The following is a 15,969-nucleotide window of genomic DNA, read 5'->3' as shown; positions in this document are numbered from 1 at the left end:
CCGCCGCCGTCAGCGCCGCCGCGCTGGCGCTCGCCGACGCCGGGGTGGAGATGTACGACCTGGCGGTGGGCTGCGCCCTGTGCCGGCCGCCCGGCGCCGCCGCCGCCTGGCTGCTGCAGCCCAGCGAGCCTGAGGAGCGCCGCGCTGCCGCCCGCCTCACCGTGGCCCTGCTGCCCTCCCTCAACCAGGTGTCGGGGCTGCTGGGCGGCGGGCAAGGCGGCCCGCCTGACAGCTGGGCCCAGGCCCTGCGCCTCGGCCTCGATGGCTGCCACCGCCTCTACCCCGTGCTGCGGCAGAGCCTCCTGCGCGCTGCCCGGCGCCGGGCCGCCCCCTCTACTGCCTGAGCCTGCGCAGAGGGTCCCCGGGGCCGCACTGCCGGAGACCCCCAAGCCCAGCGGCATTGGCCCTGTATTGCTGGAGCCCCCTGGATTCGTCTCCCTGCACCGCCAGAGACCCACAGAGCCTGCCTCAGCAGTCTCCTGCGCTGCCGGAGACCTCTCTGGAGCTGCCCCATGCTGCCTGAGCCCACTGGAGCCCTCCCGAGCAGCCGCCTGCACTGCCAGAGACCCCCAGAGCCTTTCTGAGCAACCCCTTGCATCACCGGAGACCTCCCAGAGCCCCCCTGAGCACCCCAGGTCGTGTCTGAGCAGCCCATCCGTATTGCTAGAGGCCCCCCCACCTCGAGGGGCCTTCACACCACCTGAGCCCCCTACACTACTTCAGTGGCCCCTGCATGGCCTGAGCCCCCCAAAAGCAGCCCCCCCACATTGCCTGAGCGGCTGCAGAGCAGCCCCCATACCACCTCAGCTGTCAGAGCCTGCCTGTGTCACCCCCTACACCACTGGAGCCCACCTGGGCCCCCCAAGGGACTGCCTACACTGCCAAGATCAGCTGCCTGAACCACTGGATTCCCCCAAGAGCATCCCCCTACCTGCTGGAGCCCCACAGTCGGCCACCCACACTGCTGGAGCTGACTGGAATCTACCAGGCCACCCCTGGACTCACCAAGGCCCAGACCCTGGAGGTGGCCCCAGTGCTGATGATGAGACTGCCGTGTCCAGCCTGCCCACTACCAACGCCCCACCACAACCATCCATGCAACAGGGCTCCAGCAGCCCCTGGCAGGAACCATGTACCACTACAGCCTGTGTGTCGCTTGGACTTCACAGTGACTTGCCTGGACAGTGCTTCAGGGTGGTGGAGAGACATATTTTGGTTTGTTTGTTTGTTTTTTACAATAAATCAGGCTTTTCTGGTGAATCTTCTGCCTGCTTGGGTCTGCCAGCAGTGGACAGATGTTGAAGGATGTGCTCATTTGCCCTGGTGCCCTGCGTTGCTAGCCCATGGCTACTTGCCCGACTGACCGCCAGGCAGCAGGCTCAGCCCTTCACGGGAAGGGGGCCCTGCACACGCTTGGCCTTTCCTGCGTTGGCTGCTGGTTATGTACAACTTTGTGTTAGGAGTGGCAACAACCGCAACAAACTTCGCCCAGCGTAGTCTGCCTGTGGATGTATTTGGGATGGGTTTTCCCTGTCCTAAAGAGGAAAGGTGCAGGTGTCCAGCACAAGAGAGCGTTAACTCAGTCCTCTCTGTGCTGATCTCTCTGGTGGTGAGGCCCTCCTGAGCAATGTCCCTTTCCTTGAACAGGCAGTGACTGTTTCCTCCATGCAAGAAAAGCTGCTCTCGTGCTCCACCTGGTGCAGGCAAGACCTGAGAGTGGGGCTGCCCTTACCCCTGAGCCCAGAAGTGGCCTGGGCCAGGCTCTGGGGCAGAGGGTTTGTGTCTGCCAGAAGCACAGCTCACTCAAGTGGCCCTTTTTTTTCCCAGCAAACCCCAAGCTGGTTTTGGAGAACAAGGAGCAGGAGTCACATTTGACTGCCTCCTGGTTCTGTTGTGCTGAGCTGTCCCATGGCCAAGGAGGCGCCCTGGCCCTGGGTTGTCGCAAGGAGAGAGCAGCACTGGAGCCAAGCAGGGCTCTGCCCGGCCCAGGAACAGCTTTTCTTGTGCTGTCAGCTGCTTGGGCTGATGCAGGATGCTGATGCAAGGCAGTATCTTGAGGGCAGTGGTAACAGGGAGGTGCAGAGACGGATGGGCACTGACTTGCCAGGCTCTGAGCCTTGAGTTGTTACTGGGGATGGAGCAGAACTGGTTCTGTGAGGCAGGCTGCACCATGCTGCGCCGGGCTTAGGAAGCTGAGGCTCCCTTCAGGCCATTGTTAAGGAATATCCTGGGCGAAGATGGTGACTGATGTGTTTCCACTGAGAACCCCAAACTTCATGTTCAGATGAAAAGCCAAGCTGTGCTTGGGCATTGCAAATCAGCAGGGCTGATGCCCTGGCATGCCTGCACCCACATTGCACCTTCGCTGCAGTGGGATCTGGGCATGTGAACTGGAGTGGAGCTGGGACCACTGCAGTGGATGCTGATCTATGGACAAAGCAGCTGTTCACAATCCTGCAGCCGAGCAAATTGCCTCGTGGACTGGGGATAACGAGTACTGTCTAAGGCCAGATGGATAGCAGTCATGTAGGCAGACCCTAAGAGAAACCAGGCTGGTACCAGTCTGGGATTACAGGGGACAGACACAGCCCAAGGTAGCCTGACACCATGCTTGGTCCTGGGGGTGATAAATGCTGCAGCTACTTTTAATCAGGCAGTTTGAAAAGCACTCAGCTGCAGCCCAGGAGGGTGCCTCAATCCTCTTCCTCCTAAAACTGTGAAGCCGCAGGAGCCCATGCTGACCTTCAGGGCAGCCCGCTGCTCTTCTTGCTATCAGTGCTTCCTTCCCACGGGTCCAAGGGAGGCCTGGGCTCGACTGGAGAGCTGGAGGTGGAAGCCACACAAAGCACAGTGTTCAGACACTCCTGCACTCTTGGGCTAGGCCCAGCACTAGTTGCACAGCTAGGCCAGTCCATCCAAGTCTGCCACATGCCTGTTGCTGGCTGCACACCTGCAGAAAGTGTTAAGATTTCAGCTTTAACCAAATGCACCCAGGAGCTGCAATGGCACCTCTCACACTCTCCCCCTGCCTGAAACTCAAGAAACCTTCACCTCCCTGAGCAGACCCCGTTGCATATGTGCATCCGTAGAGAACTCTGAGAGGCCTGCTCTCTCATACCTGTGGGTTTAATGCTGGTTCTGCTACATGGCCATGGTGGCAGCTAGCACCTTTCTAAGGAGGTAGCCTGTAAATCCCGCAGAGCTGACCTAGGACTGTCTGGCAGCTGCCTGGCAAAACTGCTCCCTCATATATGAAAACAATAGAAGTGCATTAAAGATGGTTAAAAAGTGCATCAGACTCATATAACCAGAGAAAAGAAATACAAATTTTATTATTTTTTCTTTCCATCACAATACACTCTTACCAGGGCAAATTAGAAATACAGAACAATTTCCTACCAGCGAGAGAAGGACAACCTAGAAACGAGGGACACTGAAACAAGATACAACTCTGCAGAACACGGAGAATGAAGGGGACCACGAATTCCTTGGCTGAAGATGAGCCCCAAAGCACTCTCCTGCCACTGTCTACACAGCAGAAATGTGCCTGATGGCAAAGCTGCTCATGGGAGTCCTGGTGACTGCAAATGCTATCGTGTAGTGTGGCAGAGAGAACAGCCTGCGAGTGACCAGCAAAGACGACACATTTGTGAGTGTGGGTGACTGGCAGTGATTCGGCTTGCACCATACCACATTGGGCTGGTGGTGTCCAACTGTGGTGAGCTGCCAGGCCAAAACAGGACAGGGTGCAAAGGCCCCTTCCATGTGCAGTTCCTGATGGCTGGGTCTCCCCTAAGCAATGAGGAGTATTTCCAACCTGTCACCTCCTAGGAGAGACAGAGCTGCAGCTTTGCCCTGTTTTAGGATCAGCTCTCGATTCCCTGCTACATCAGACCCAAACTCCTTATCACCCTCCCCTCTCTCCCTCCGCCAAGCCCATGGCACCAGGCTGCAATACGAGAACATCTGTGCTTGTCGTGCTGCCCCATTTGCCGGGGCATTGCTGTGCTGGTCACCTGGCCTACACTGCGGTCTTGCTGCTCTCTGGGAGGGCTGCCTGGCTTGGATGCATGCAGGGGGCGCAGCCAGGCTCCGACCCCAGGCCAGATGTATGTGATGCCAATGACACGGGTGAAAACTACAGCTTGCACCAGCCTTCTGCATTTGTCTGCCAGTGTTGGAGCTGGGCTCAGCACGCAGACCCTGCTCCCTGTTCTGAAATGCTCAGCTGTTGCTGTGAAGGCCCCCTGGAGCCATCTCAGGGTGGTATTCATCCCCACAGCCTCTGATGGCACAGCAGAGGGATGGCTGCACAGGGGTTGTCATGACATGATGCCATGCAGCTCTGAGAGCCTTGGCCTGCTGTACTGGCACCTGATGAACTTTTTGAGAGGCCACATAGCGCCACGGCTGGCACAAGTTCCCTGTGGGGCTCAAAGTGTGCAGACAAGGGCTGTGGGGAGGGCAGGCTGGTGGGCATGCTTTCAGGCCAGAGGAGGCTGACCTGTGAACTGTGCCGCGCACAGAGGGGTCAGTGCAGTGCCTGGCCCAGGGAGAGCTAATGGTACTGGGTCCTTCCTCTGCGATACAGAGCGTGCTGCACCAGGCTCCAGGGCCTCCTCGCTCCCCTGGCAGCACGGTGCGAGAAGAGGGAGGACCCTTGCACACAAGGCAGCCTAGATTTCTGCTCAACACTGATGTTCCTTTGGGACGTGGTTCTTTTTGCTTCTACCCTCTAACCCTCCCTCCCTCCAGACACATTTATTTATCCCTAGTCTAAAAACAGGAGGGAGGAGGAAAAAAAAAAAAGCGCAAACACAAAGGCTTCTCTCACCACAGCGGGCTGAAGTCTCGCAGGGGTGGGACATGGGGCTGCTGGCAACAGTGGCAGGGGATGCCCGTGCTGGGCATGAGTGCTGAAAGTGGGTACCTCGCATCATACGTGGCACTAGCTGGAAGCTTCAAAAGAAATACGAACACAAGACAGGAACTGCTGGCCCACCAGGAAGGCCACGGTATCCCAGTCCATCTACTGACTCCCCTCGGGGTCTGACGTGTGATTTTTCATCTGCAAGGAGAAACATACAGCATGGCCTTTCCATGAGGTGCCCTCTGGCCCTGGCAGCAGGAGCAGATGCATCACTCTGCCCAGCACAGTGCCCAACAGCACCACGGCCTGTGCATGTGTGCCTGCTGTGCCTTGGAGACAAGGGAGGGAGCCTGGGGTCACCCCCAACAGTCCCAGGGCCAAAGCAGCATCAAGCTGTTCTCTGTGTTGCATGGGGTGCAAGAGCTGCAGAGCATCACTGTGCCCAGCTGACAGTCAGGCTGGGCTCTGCCAGCAGCACAGCTGCAGCCAGATGGGGCTCAGCAGTGAGATGGCCAGGGGACAGTGCCTGCTGCTGTGTGCTCTCGGGGTAGCAGGGGGGCATAGCTGCCTGCACTGGCATCCAGGGGCAGAGTGGAGAGCTGCCCAAGGCAGCCCACCCTGGGAAAATGGACGCCTGCACAACAGCACACCCAGAGACCAGTGGCACCCCCTGACTCATGAGCCCATTTCTGCCTCAGGTGGGTCGGGGCAGGCCTGCCCACTCAGGCATGGCTGGCATGAGCCAGTCAGACAGCTGGGGGTATTTTTAGGTGAAGGCCATGGCTCTGGTTTGCTGGGTTTAGCATGGGCTGACTCAACCCAGCATCATCGTCACAGCTGGCCACAGGCCACCACTGTTCTCTGTGGACACTCCTTCCACTCCTCACAGCAGGGAGCCACCAGAGAAGTGTCCCAACAGAGCTGGGCAGCTCCCTAGCCCTAGCCTGGCCATGGTCCCTGCTTCCCCATCCCCATTCTGGCTGCAGTGTCTCTGCAGGCACTGAGAGAGGGAGATGTCCACTAGCTACAGGTGGTTATCTCCACTCTCACTGTCACCAGCCTGTGGGTCACACCAAGATCCCGCACCGCTGGGGCAAAGAGAACTGAAGGTGCTGGGTCCAAATGACACAGTGCAGATGCTGCCAACACTGCACATCATCACAGGAGCTGGGGTCCCACGGCCCCACAGGGCTGCGTGATTAGATGGGAAAGTGCAGCCCCCCAGCAGATGGCTTCCTCTGACTCAAAGCTCAGGGGAAGCACGTGTGAGAAGCAGCGGCAGGTGCTTGTTGCCATGAGCAGCTTTGATAAAGGCTATTTCCTCTCTTTTTTTTTGCACCTTGGGCTAACCCCTGCACTGCTGGAGTAAGACACTCACAGCTGTTAGCTGCACGGTGCACAGGTCTGGGGCAGGAGTTGTCTGTTTGTCTCCCTTGCCTGGCTCTCTTGGTCACCTTGGCGTTTGGCAGGGGTGGGCTGCCACCAGCCTCCCATCACAGTGGCATTTTGTGTGCAGGGCCCGTTGCCACTGGGCAGGAGTTCCCCGTGGCCATGCTGGCTCAGGGCTCCGGAAAGGGGCCAGCTCTGTCTCTATGTTCCTGGGGACCCTGGGCACACACAGGTCCTGGGGATGCAGCTTGATCCAGTGCCACAGAGCACAGCCCCTGGGAGCCAAAGCTGGACCAGGTGCGCTGGCAAGGGCCAGCCTGCGCCGAGCAGGAGAGGTCCCGGCAGCAGTCAGCATGGGGAGGGCTGGCCGCAGGCCTGGTAAAGGGCCATAAACTGCACTGGCAGAAGTTGCTGCCTTCCTTGGGCCTTTCCCAAAGGCCCAGGCGGTTGTAGCCCTGACATGCTGCCTGGCCAGCTCAGGTGCCCTAGAACCCCGGGGAGGGGACAGCCATTCTGATGGGGCATCTCCTCCGCTCTGGGCGTACCCCAGCAGGACCCATACAGGCAGCGGTAGGGCCGCAACCAAGAAGTCCCTTCTCAGGGCTCCTTCAGCATCCAGGCACTGGTTATGGCTGCACATCAGCACAACATGGCACTTGCTCCTACAGCCCATAGTGCAGAGTTGTGCAGTAGGTCAGCTCTGAATCCAGCTCCAAGCCCACTGATCCCTCAAAAAACCCAGGGCAGAGATATCTGGGCTCAAGCAGAGATGAGTTTTGGTAAAGCAGATAGCTAGGGCCACACTGCACCCTGCCTCCCAGTGCAGGAGCTGGCCCTGGCCTTACCGTCTCCTCGGTGTCTGTGCTCTCCTCTGCACTGTCGATGTTGCGCAGGTCACTGTGCCCATCAGCTCCTGACTCCTCCTTCCCCTGGGGCTCCCGTGGCCCCTCTCCTGCTGGGGATGGCGACTCTGCACCCACTTCGACCCTTTTCTTCTCGCTCTCCTTGGATCCTGTAGGGACAGAGACTGCAAAAACTTGGGGTGCCTGAGCAGAACATTAGTCCTATCCTCGCAGGGCAGGGGGTAAAGCCCCATCATGCCAAAAGCCTGTGGTCAGCCTTGCCATCCCTGGGAAGGGGTGAGGCCCAGGGAATTTTCCAGCAGGCTCTGGAGGCCAAGCTCACTCCCTTGCATGCAGGGATGGTGCCCACACCTCAACCTCACACTGCTTGGCAGCTCCTACTTGGGGCTGGGCTCACACTCTTTGGCATCCAGGCTTGCTTGTACCTGCAGGCTGGCCCTGCATGAGCTCTGTACAGACACACACATATTGGAGCCAGCTGGGATTCTCCCCATCATGATCAGGTATAACATGTATAACATCCCCTCACCTGAGAGACGGTCTCTCCGCTGGTCCATGCGGTCCAGGCTCTCCAGCAGACTGTCCACCTGTGCCTTGATCTGACTCAGCTCCCCTTTGATCGAGTGCAGCTCTTCGGCCCGCACTGCAGGCAGCATGGGCAGAGAAGCCGTTAGGGTCCCAGCCAGGGAAAAGGCAGAGCCAGGGGAATCCACAGTCCCGGGGCAGCACGCTCCAGAGCATCCTTCCACCAGGCTCCTCCAGCCTTCCCAGGGCAATCGCGTCTTTGGCAATGGCAATGGGTTCAGGAGACAGCCCCCAGACAGGCAGCCAGCCCAGGATGGGCTGTTTCTCTGCTGGAGCAGGGGACTCATAGCAGCAAGGTTAGCACTGAGCAATTCGCTCAGGCATGGGCACTGCTGTCACATACCAAGAAACATAGCCCAGGCCTCTGTGACTCACCAACTTCCAGGGGAACTGATACTTTGTGAGTCTAGGTCACTGTGTTTCTCCCCCCAGCACAACCCTGCCTCCATGAACAAATCCCCAACCTCTGTGATCACCAAGACACTTCCAGCATCCTCAAGGGCTTAATGGAACTACCACCTTGCTCCTTCCCTTCTACCCAGGCCACATAACACTTACACTTTGTCCGTCCTGTCGTGGAGCTGGTGCTGCTCCTTGTCCCAGGTTGGGGGCTTAGACTACTTTTGCTTCCTGCCCCAACATGAGTTCGTCTGGCCTTGACAGGGATGCGGTTAATGAGGGGTGGGATCTTCTGGTACTCATATACCCTGCAAAGGCACAAAACCACAGCAGTGTGAGCAGGGCCCAGGAGGCACAGCAGCTTGACAGGTTAGCGTCTCTTGCTCTGTTCCTCCAGGCAAAGCAGAGGGGTGAGGGACTGTGCCAGGCAATGGCCTACCTGCATTACAGGGGGTCACAGCCCCTACCTTGGCCTTGCTCCTTGCTGGAGGAAGCCAGCACACTGCCCCTGCCCCACTTACTCCATCCCCAACGTATGCAGCCCTGGGAGGCTGGGGTACAGGTGCCCCTTGAAGAGGGCAGTGCTGCTGAACGTCTCCCAGAAGTGGGGAACAGATGCCTGGGCCTGCCAGCCTGGGACACCCAGCTCACTGCTATCAGCCAACAGAGAGTTGTGATCATGCACCAACCCACATGCAATCAGCACATCCCAGGCCTGGGAGGCCACACTCACCGGTATGGGAAGTCGTCCCTGTAGAGATCGTAGTCCAAATCGCAGTTACTGCTGCAGGAGGCAAGACGAGAGAGTCACTCACACTGCAGTGACCACTGATGTGCCATGGCACGGCACAGCACTGCTGTGGGACAGCCACATCGAGCAACATGTGGGCACAGCAGGACTGGGACACCCACCCACCCTGCACAACCTCCTCCTTTGCCTGCGGAGCAGGAGGCATCTTGGAGGGTAACAAGCAGGCTGCCTGGACTACAGGACAGCACTGGGAAGGTGGCTCTGTGCTGGCAGCGGTTTGCCCCAGAGCCAAGCAGGGTATTTGGGTGCCTGCGGTGGAAAGAGCCCCCTGTGCAGCATCAGCTGGAGCAAGCCTTGCTATCTGGAAATCAGCATTTAGAGCTCTCTGATGTTAAATTTCACGGTCCCTGGCTCCATGCACACACTGTCTGCTCACTCAGCTCCAAATTAAGAAGCGATCTGTCAGCAAATCACCTCCAATGCAGGCAGCTGACATGCTTGTAATAAATCATGTTCTGTGAACCAGGAGGGGATTGGGGGAAGAAAGATGCTGAAGCTCATTTTGCCATTTCAGCTCTTGCAGAGTTGGTGAGTGTTAGATTAAACCTAACACAAGGTGAGACAAAGTTCTGCTTGGAGCATCACTGCTCTGCTGGGAGCAGGAAGCCTTCTCCAGCCGCGGTGCTGGGAAGGGCAGTTGAGGACAAGGTCCCCTAGGGCCGAGGATGTTGCTGCAAGCAGCAGGAGCAGCTGCACCTGCCCATGAAGGGAGTGGTGCTGGAGCTTGGGGTCTCTGGGAGAGCTGAATGTCTGCTGAAGGGTCTAAAGAGCAACCTTAGCTTCCCTGCCTGTGCCACTAAGCTGTAGCCATGCTTGCCCAGCCTGGGAGGCAGCTCCAAGTCTGCCATGGGGCAGCCAGGCCACAGAGGGGCTGGTGATGCATGGAGTGACTGGCAATGCTTGGAGCATCAGCACTGCCCCACTGCCAGCCCCCTCCCAGCAGACAGCTCTGCCCAGGGATGCCCCATCCTGCTGCCCACCAGCAGTGGCTGGAGAAGGTGCTTCAGTGTGGGGGAGAATTTCTGGAGAGCTGCTCTTCAGGTCAGTACAGCACAGATCATCCACCCCATTTCCATGCTGTCCCCTCGTCAGCAGCCCCAGCACAACCCCAAGCAATGGAAACAGGCACCCCTGGGCCCTGCTGTCACCCTGTTTGCTGCCCTACCTTTGGGTTTCAGAGAAAGGCTGAGATTGCACCTCAAGAGCTTGCTGGCTCCTGCCAGGCAGACAAGCTCTGGCATTGTGCCCAACATCGTGTTCTGCCCTGCTCCCTAAATCCCACATATGGCGTGGGAGCAGGCTGGGAGCCCCATCCTCATGCTCCCACGCACGAGGGCTGTGTATGATGATGTCTCACCTTCCCTCTCCCAGCAGCTTGGCCTGTTGCCAGAGGGAAAAGCCATTCAAAGAGCCCAGCCAGAACTGGAAAGGCTCCAGGGGCCCTGCTGCTCCTGAGGGCTGCAAAGCATCCACAACCTTGGAGGAGGCACCAGCCAGGCAGACATGCTGGGTGCTGGGGTTACAACCCTGCAGGGCCAGACCTAGCCCTGAAGCTCTGGATTCAGGAGACCTGGGCTCATTCCGGAAAGCCACAGCATACCTCGGTGACCTCTGGTTTGTCATGCATTGCCACAGCGTCTTTGCTCTGCCTGCAGGGCAGGGAGTCACCCTCCCTTTGGCTTCACCCTTACAGGGCCAGGTTATGGGCTCTGCCACAGACTGGGCTGAAAGAAAAAAGGCAGGTCCCAGTGCTCAGGGGTACCTTACCCATCAGGAGCAACAGCAAGATCCCTACTGCAGCCTGCTTTCCATAAGGTCCTCCAATGCAGGGGAGAACTGCACCCTGCACTCCCCAGATTGCCTCCTCTAACACTGGCAGGAGCCCACAGGAGCTGGAGATCGTGTGTGGCATTTGCGTGCCCCTGGCTGTGGGTGCTATTTCTGTGCCTATGCTGCAGGCACACAGCCTGGCCAGCCGGGATTCCTGGAAGGGGGGAGCAAACAGTCTAAAATAAACAAGAGAGATCAGGATACCTGGCCAGCAAGCTGAGGGCCCTGCAAAGCCTCACATCCCAGGACCAAGGCAAGGGCAGACTGTCCCTGTTCCCATCCCCAGTGGTGATGATTAGAGGGTTCTTGCTGCTTGGCTTTGCCCCCTAGGCCAGACCGCCAGTGCTTCTATTCAGCACCACCATGCCAGCTCTGCCCCTCACCCCGTCCCCTGCTTCATGTCCCAACCAGTCCTCGAGCACCCACTCCCATCTTCATGTAGGCCAAGAGCAGCCCACCCTCTCAGGCTCCTCAGTCTGCCTTGGGAAAGGGAGACTTCACTTGAGCTCTGCCAACCCGCCATGGTACAGCACAGCTCTGCATCCAAACACCCATCCTGTAACCCCACCATCCACAGAGTGTGGCTGCCTGGCCCAGGTAGGGGTGAATGGTACTTCCCAAGAGGAAGAGACCAAGCAGTGATTGCTCTCCATCCTTTGCCCTGTGCTGTTCCCCGGCCACCCCAGCCCAAAGGGCCAGCACCATGGCTTCCTGGCATCTGGGCACAGCCCAGGCTCTGGCCAGATGCTCTGCAAACAAGGACAGTTTGTTCCCCAGATGGAACAAACGGAGCCCACCCTGCGTCCATTCCACAACCCCCTCCAAGCTGGCTCTGGGGACAAAGCTGGCTCCAGAGACAAAGCTGGCTCTGGCAGCCATGCCATTTTTGAGGGGTTCAAGAATGATTCACATGGGGCACAGCCAGCACTAGCGCCAGCCCTCCTTTTAAGGCACAGCTGGCAGGGCTGGCAGCCCCAGGGTGAGTGGGTGCCAGGAACGGCCTGCTCCTATTGTTTGCACCTGGAGCTATTTTGAGAGCTTTTGTTTCAGCCTCACTGTCTTCCAAGTTTCCATCAATGTGATCTGCTGCTCTCATCTCACCGTTACAGGGACAGTGAGTCCTTCAGATCCCCACCTCCAGCAAAGGGCACAGCCTATCACCCAAGGAAAAAGGCAACAAACTGTCCTGGGTCCAGGGCTAGGAAAAAAGATAGCAGGGAAACAGACAACCAGAGAGGGGTGTGGACCCCCACACACAGCAGAGGAAAGGTTTTCACCTCTGCATGCCACGGTGCAAGTGCACTCCAGTGCTCTTGCCAAAAGGAGAACCCACCCACGACAGCAGCATTGCCAAACAGCCTTCCTGCAAGCAGCTGCCTGCTGTGGCCAGGCCCATGATGGGGTTGCTGGGGGTCATGCAAACAGGGGATGCCTGGCCCTCAGGCAGGGCTCCCAAGGAAGGTGCCTAGGAAGGCCCAGCAGCTGCTGTGCAGTGTGCCTGCAGCACATACCCCAGCCTCCCCCTGCTCCAGGACACAGCTGGCACGTGCAGTAGGCTGCAAAGCAGGCCATGATACTAGCCTGGGACATGGGGATGGAGTGGGAAAGGGCTGCTGGCTGCAACCCCCCCCAGGATACAGGCTTAGCTGGTATACATCCCTTCTTTCCCAGGTCTCTTTTCCTCCCAGAAACATCTCCAACAAGCCATAATTTCTGTAGGCCTGGCAGCTGAACAAAGCAAACATCCATCAGTCTAGCAAGAGCATGAACATGCACTCAGTGTGTTGCTCAGTCCAGAACAGAGCTGCTCTGCCTTGTCAGGGCACAGCACACATACTATACTGTATATACATACCCTCAGAGCTGCGATGCACATACATTATTTCTACACGGGATGTCCTGCCAGAAAGTCCGCAGTGCTTGGTCAGAGAGCCTGCTAGGCAAACCTCATGCTCACCATGTGTCATTGACACTCTGCAGTAAGACCCGGCCAGTCCTGTCCTCAGAACTGGGCTTTGATACAGAAGGCCAGCACCAGCATCTCCCCACCAGAGAGCTAACAGCTGGAGGAGAAAGGAAGAAAGCACTAACAAATCTGTGGCAAGATCCGAGCTCATAAAAAAACGGTCCTGCTGCCGCCTGGTTGTTCCACCCAGGAAAACCCGGAAGCCAAATCATTTTATTACACTTAAAAAAAAAAAGTCATGACACCTCCCAATATGTCAGTCTTGCAGGATTCAATCAACTCTTTGTAATAGAGCTTTGTAATTCCAGCACCGTGTCCCCTGGGCATGGGACAGCTTCTGCCCTTCCTCCCACAGCCTCCAGCTCTTCCAGTTGCTGCTCCCCAGGGCTGGGCCATGGGAGACAAGCATATTTGGGGAGAGAGAAGAGAGTAGGCTGCTCAAGGATGGCCCAGGCCTCTGCATCCCAGGCTCAGCCCACCCCAATGCTCAGCCACCACCTCAGCAGCACTGAGCATCACCGTGGAGGGAAAACATGGGGATCATGGAGCACAAGGGCAGCCAGGTGCCCCAGGAGCACTGGTGGTTCAGTGGGAGAATTCTCACCTGCCACGTGGGAGGCCAGAGTTTGATTCCCGGCCAACACAGCCTTGTTGTTTTGTCCTTCCCTCCCTCTTCCTAAACTCACTGTTTCGAAGCCTAGAAATGTTGGCTGCATTTTGCTCCGGCACAAAGAGAGGATGAGAAATGGCTCCTGGGGCCTCAGAGCTACGAGACCAAAGAGGTCCTGAGCTCAAGAGGCAAAGGAAAACCTGCAGAAAGGCAGAGATGCCACCAATCCGCATGGGGTGAAGGGACACCAGGCAGCAGCAGCACATGGACAGACTTGCAGCAGATCCCCGGCCCAAAGCAGGGATATACAGCAAGCGCTGCACTATGCTTTGAGGCCTCTCCTGGCACTGACCCCCTCCCCAGGTTCCTCCATGCCCTGCAATGGCATGGGACCTTCCCCAAAATGAGAGGGCAGACAGGGTGCCTCCTCCATGGGGGAAGCAGTACCTGTGCAGTGGGGTGGGAGGGAAACGCATGCTGCAAGAGGCACGGATGCAGGCTGGAGGCTGCACGGATGGCTCAGGGAGGTGTTTCGCAGGTCCAGGGACAGAGCGAAGACTTTCCTGGCTCAACTCCTTGCTCTTCAGAACGACTCATGGGAACAGCGAAAGCAGCAGCTGCCATGCTCCAGCAGGCGCAACAAGGGCCAGCGGTACTCTGCAAATGCTGCATCCCTCCGCATGGAGGAGGGTCCACAGGCCCACAGCTCTCTTGTGGCCTCAACTCTCCACTCCGGCAAGGTGCCTCCTCCTGGCGCACACCGTGCTGTCCCCATGGCAACGGTCAGAGCAATTAGTTCAATCAGGGTGTTTGCAAAAGCTCTCCAACAAAATGGAGCCTGGTGCCGGCTCCACTGCCCCCTCCCCTGCACACACTGCTCACTGGCACAGCACCCAGCAGGGACAACGCTCCCTGCAGGCCAGGGTCCAGCCAACCCTGCTGGGCTCCTCACAGGCAGCCCTCTTGGCCTGTGTTGATCAAAGACGAAGCAAGCACAGGAAGGGCTCCGAGAGCCTGCTTCCCATCCGCTGCACACCCCGCGCCCACCCCGAGGGGCCTGCAGGCCTGCGTCCCCCACAAACCGCCCAGCCAGGGATGATCAGACTGTCAGCCTGCCTCCACCGCAGCCAAGGGGAAGGAGAGCCCTTGGAAACATATCCAGTTTCCCAAGCCCAGCACTTGTGAGCCAGGAGCTAAGAACAGCCATGCCAGCATGCCCCAGGCTCTGCATCCTCCTGCCAACGGGCAGTGCAGGGGACGGCACGCCAGAGTGAGCCTGCCCCAGCTTCTGCCCATGCAGAAAGTACTCCCATGCCAAAGACAACAAAGTCACCACAGCACTTGTCCTCCAGGAAGGACTCCAGTCTCCTTCTAATTCTGGTTAGGCTTCCAGCTGCCATAACACCCTGTGTCCTTGCGCTCCTCAGGCTGGCTACACATTGCTTCCTTCAGTTCATTTTCAGCCTGCTGACAGATGGCTCCTGGGATACCCTCAGCCCAGTGTGGGAGGCTCATTGCAGTCCCAAAGGTTCATGATCATGAGGAAAGCTCTCACTTGAGATGGTCTCAGGACTGCCACTTGCCTTGGGACTGCTTGGCATTTGTTTGGTGCCAGCAGAACCTGCAAAGCCACTGCAGCTGGGTCCTTGCAGAGTCAGGGAGATGAAAGCACAGAGAGATGGGATCTGCTTTTCTGGACCTATCAGCCACCATCCCAGTGTCTCTGCTGTACCCCTAGGCTGTTTCCTCAGGGAACAAACATGCCTGCAATGTCATTTGAAGGCCAGCACTGCAAACACAAGCCTACATTTATAACAGGCGTGGAGCTCTCGGAGATTTTCTCTTCATCCAGGGATGAAGAGACCTTCCATATACCTTTGGATGGGAAGGGAGATACATTCCCCACCTTAGTACAACCCGCCAGTAACAAACAACTGGGCCACACACAGCACTGCAGGAGGTAAAGGGTTACAATGATATTTTGTACACAGCTGACAAAACATCTGAGCTATGAAGCAATGGGCCTTCTGCCACACTAAGAGCCCTGGCAATGTGGCCATGGGCTTGAAAATCAGCAAGGACTCCAGTAGCCACCTCTCCACTGCCATGATGGGGACACAAGGTGTCCCAAGAATCCCACAGGGATGGGGCAGAGACATCCCACAGACCTGGATGAATGCTCAGGGATGGGCAGCCAGAACAGTCTGAGAGGCAAGAGGTGAAGAACAGGGGAAGGAAGAGGAGCACAACACCTTCAAGCCACCCGCAATGTGCTCAGCATCGCTTGTGACAGTCCCCAGTCCAAGAAGGGCCTCCTGGCACAGCCCCCTCATCCCACATTACGGCACTCACTGGTACAGGGTGCTGCTGTGCTGCCTCTTCTGGCCCAGCCTGGCCCGGCTCGGCTTGGGTTCTCTGGCCATGTCCAAATCTGAGGGAAGAAAGAGCAGGGGAATAAGTCATGAAAAGAAAAGGGAATGCCAACAAGCTACCCCACCCAGAGGGGTGTCAGACACCAGCTTCCCAGAGGCACACAACGGCTCTGGGGGCCCTTGGGCACTCTTCTTTCACTGTTGGAGGCTCCCAGCCCCTCTCTAAAGCCATCCAACTCTAAAGCATCAGCAGCAAGAGCCCAAGGCAACAGCA

The 15,969-nt window shown here is 57.7% G+C and overlaps 1 protein-coding gene across 1 annotated transcript; it reads right to left on the bottom strand.

Annotated features, from left to right (window-relative positions):
- Nucleotides 1-4,832: 4,832 nt before the first annotated feature.
- LOC112973303 (RNA-binding Raly-like protein) lies at nucleotides 4,833-15,746 on the bottom strand. Its single transcript, XM_026080994.1, has 6 exons — nucleotides 15,676-15,746; nucleotides 8,840-8,887; nucleotides 8,260-8,414; nucleotides 7,652-7,765; nucleotides 7,105-7,271; nucleotides 4,833-5,068 (listed from the first exon to the last, which is right to left on the bottom strand). The coding sequence occupies exons 1-6, from the start codon at nucleotides 15,744-15,746 to the stop codon at nucleotides 5,030-5,032; spliced, it is 594 nt and encodes a 197-aa protein (XP_025936779.1). The 3' UTR covers nucleotides 4,833-5,029.
- Nucleotides 15,747-15,969: the final 223 nt, after the last annotated feature.

This window comes from Apteryx rowi, unplaced genomic scaffold, assembly GCF_003343035.1.
Source record: "Apteryx rowi isolate R43461 unplaced genomic scaffold, aptRow1 scaffold_531, whole genome shotgun sequence".
Classification (NCBI taxonomy): domain Eukaryota; kingdom Metazoa; phylum Chordata; class Aves; order Apterygiformes; family Apterygidae; genus Apteryx; species Apteryx rowi.
This window is presented reverse-complemented; position numbering and strand designations above follow the sequence as displayed.

Excerpts from the sequence above, each read along its gene's own strand:
- LOC112973303 (XM_026080994.1), bottom strand. The coding sequence starts at position 15,746 with ATGGCCAGAGAACCCAAGCCGAGCCGGGCCAGGCTGGGCCAGAAGAGG. Across the intron at positions 8,888-15,675 it reads CACAGCAGCACCCTGTACCA|TAACTGCGATTTGGACTACG; the intron begins GTGAGTGCCGTA and ends CTCCTGCAGCAG. Across the intron at positions 8,415-8,839 it reads AGGGACGACTTCCCATACCG|GGTATATGAGTACCAGAAGA; the intron begins GTGAGTGTGGCC and ends GTGCCTTTGCAG.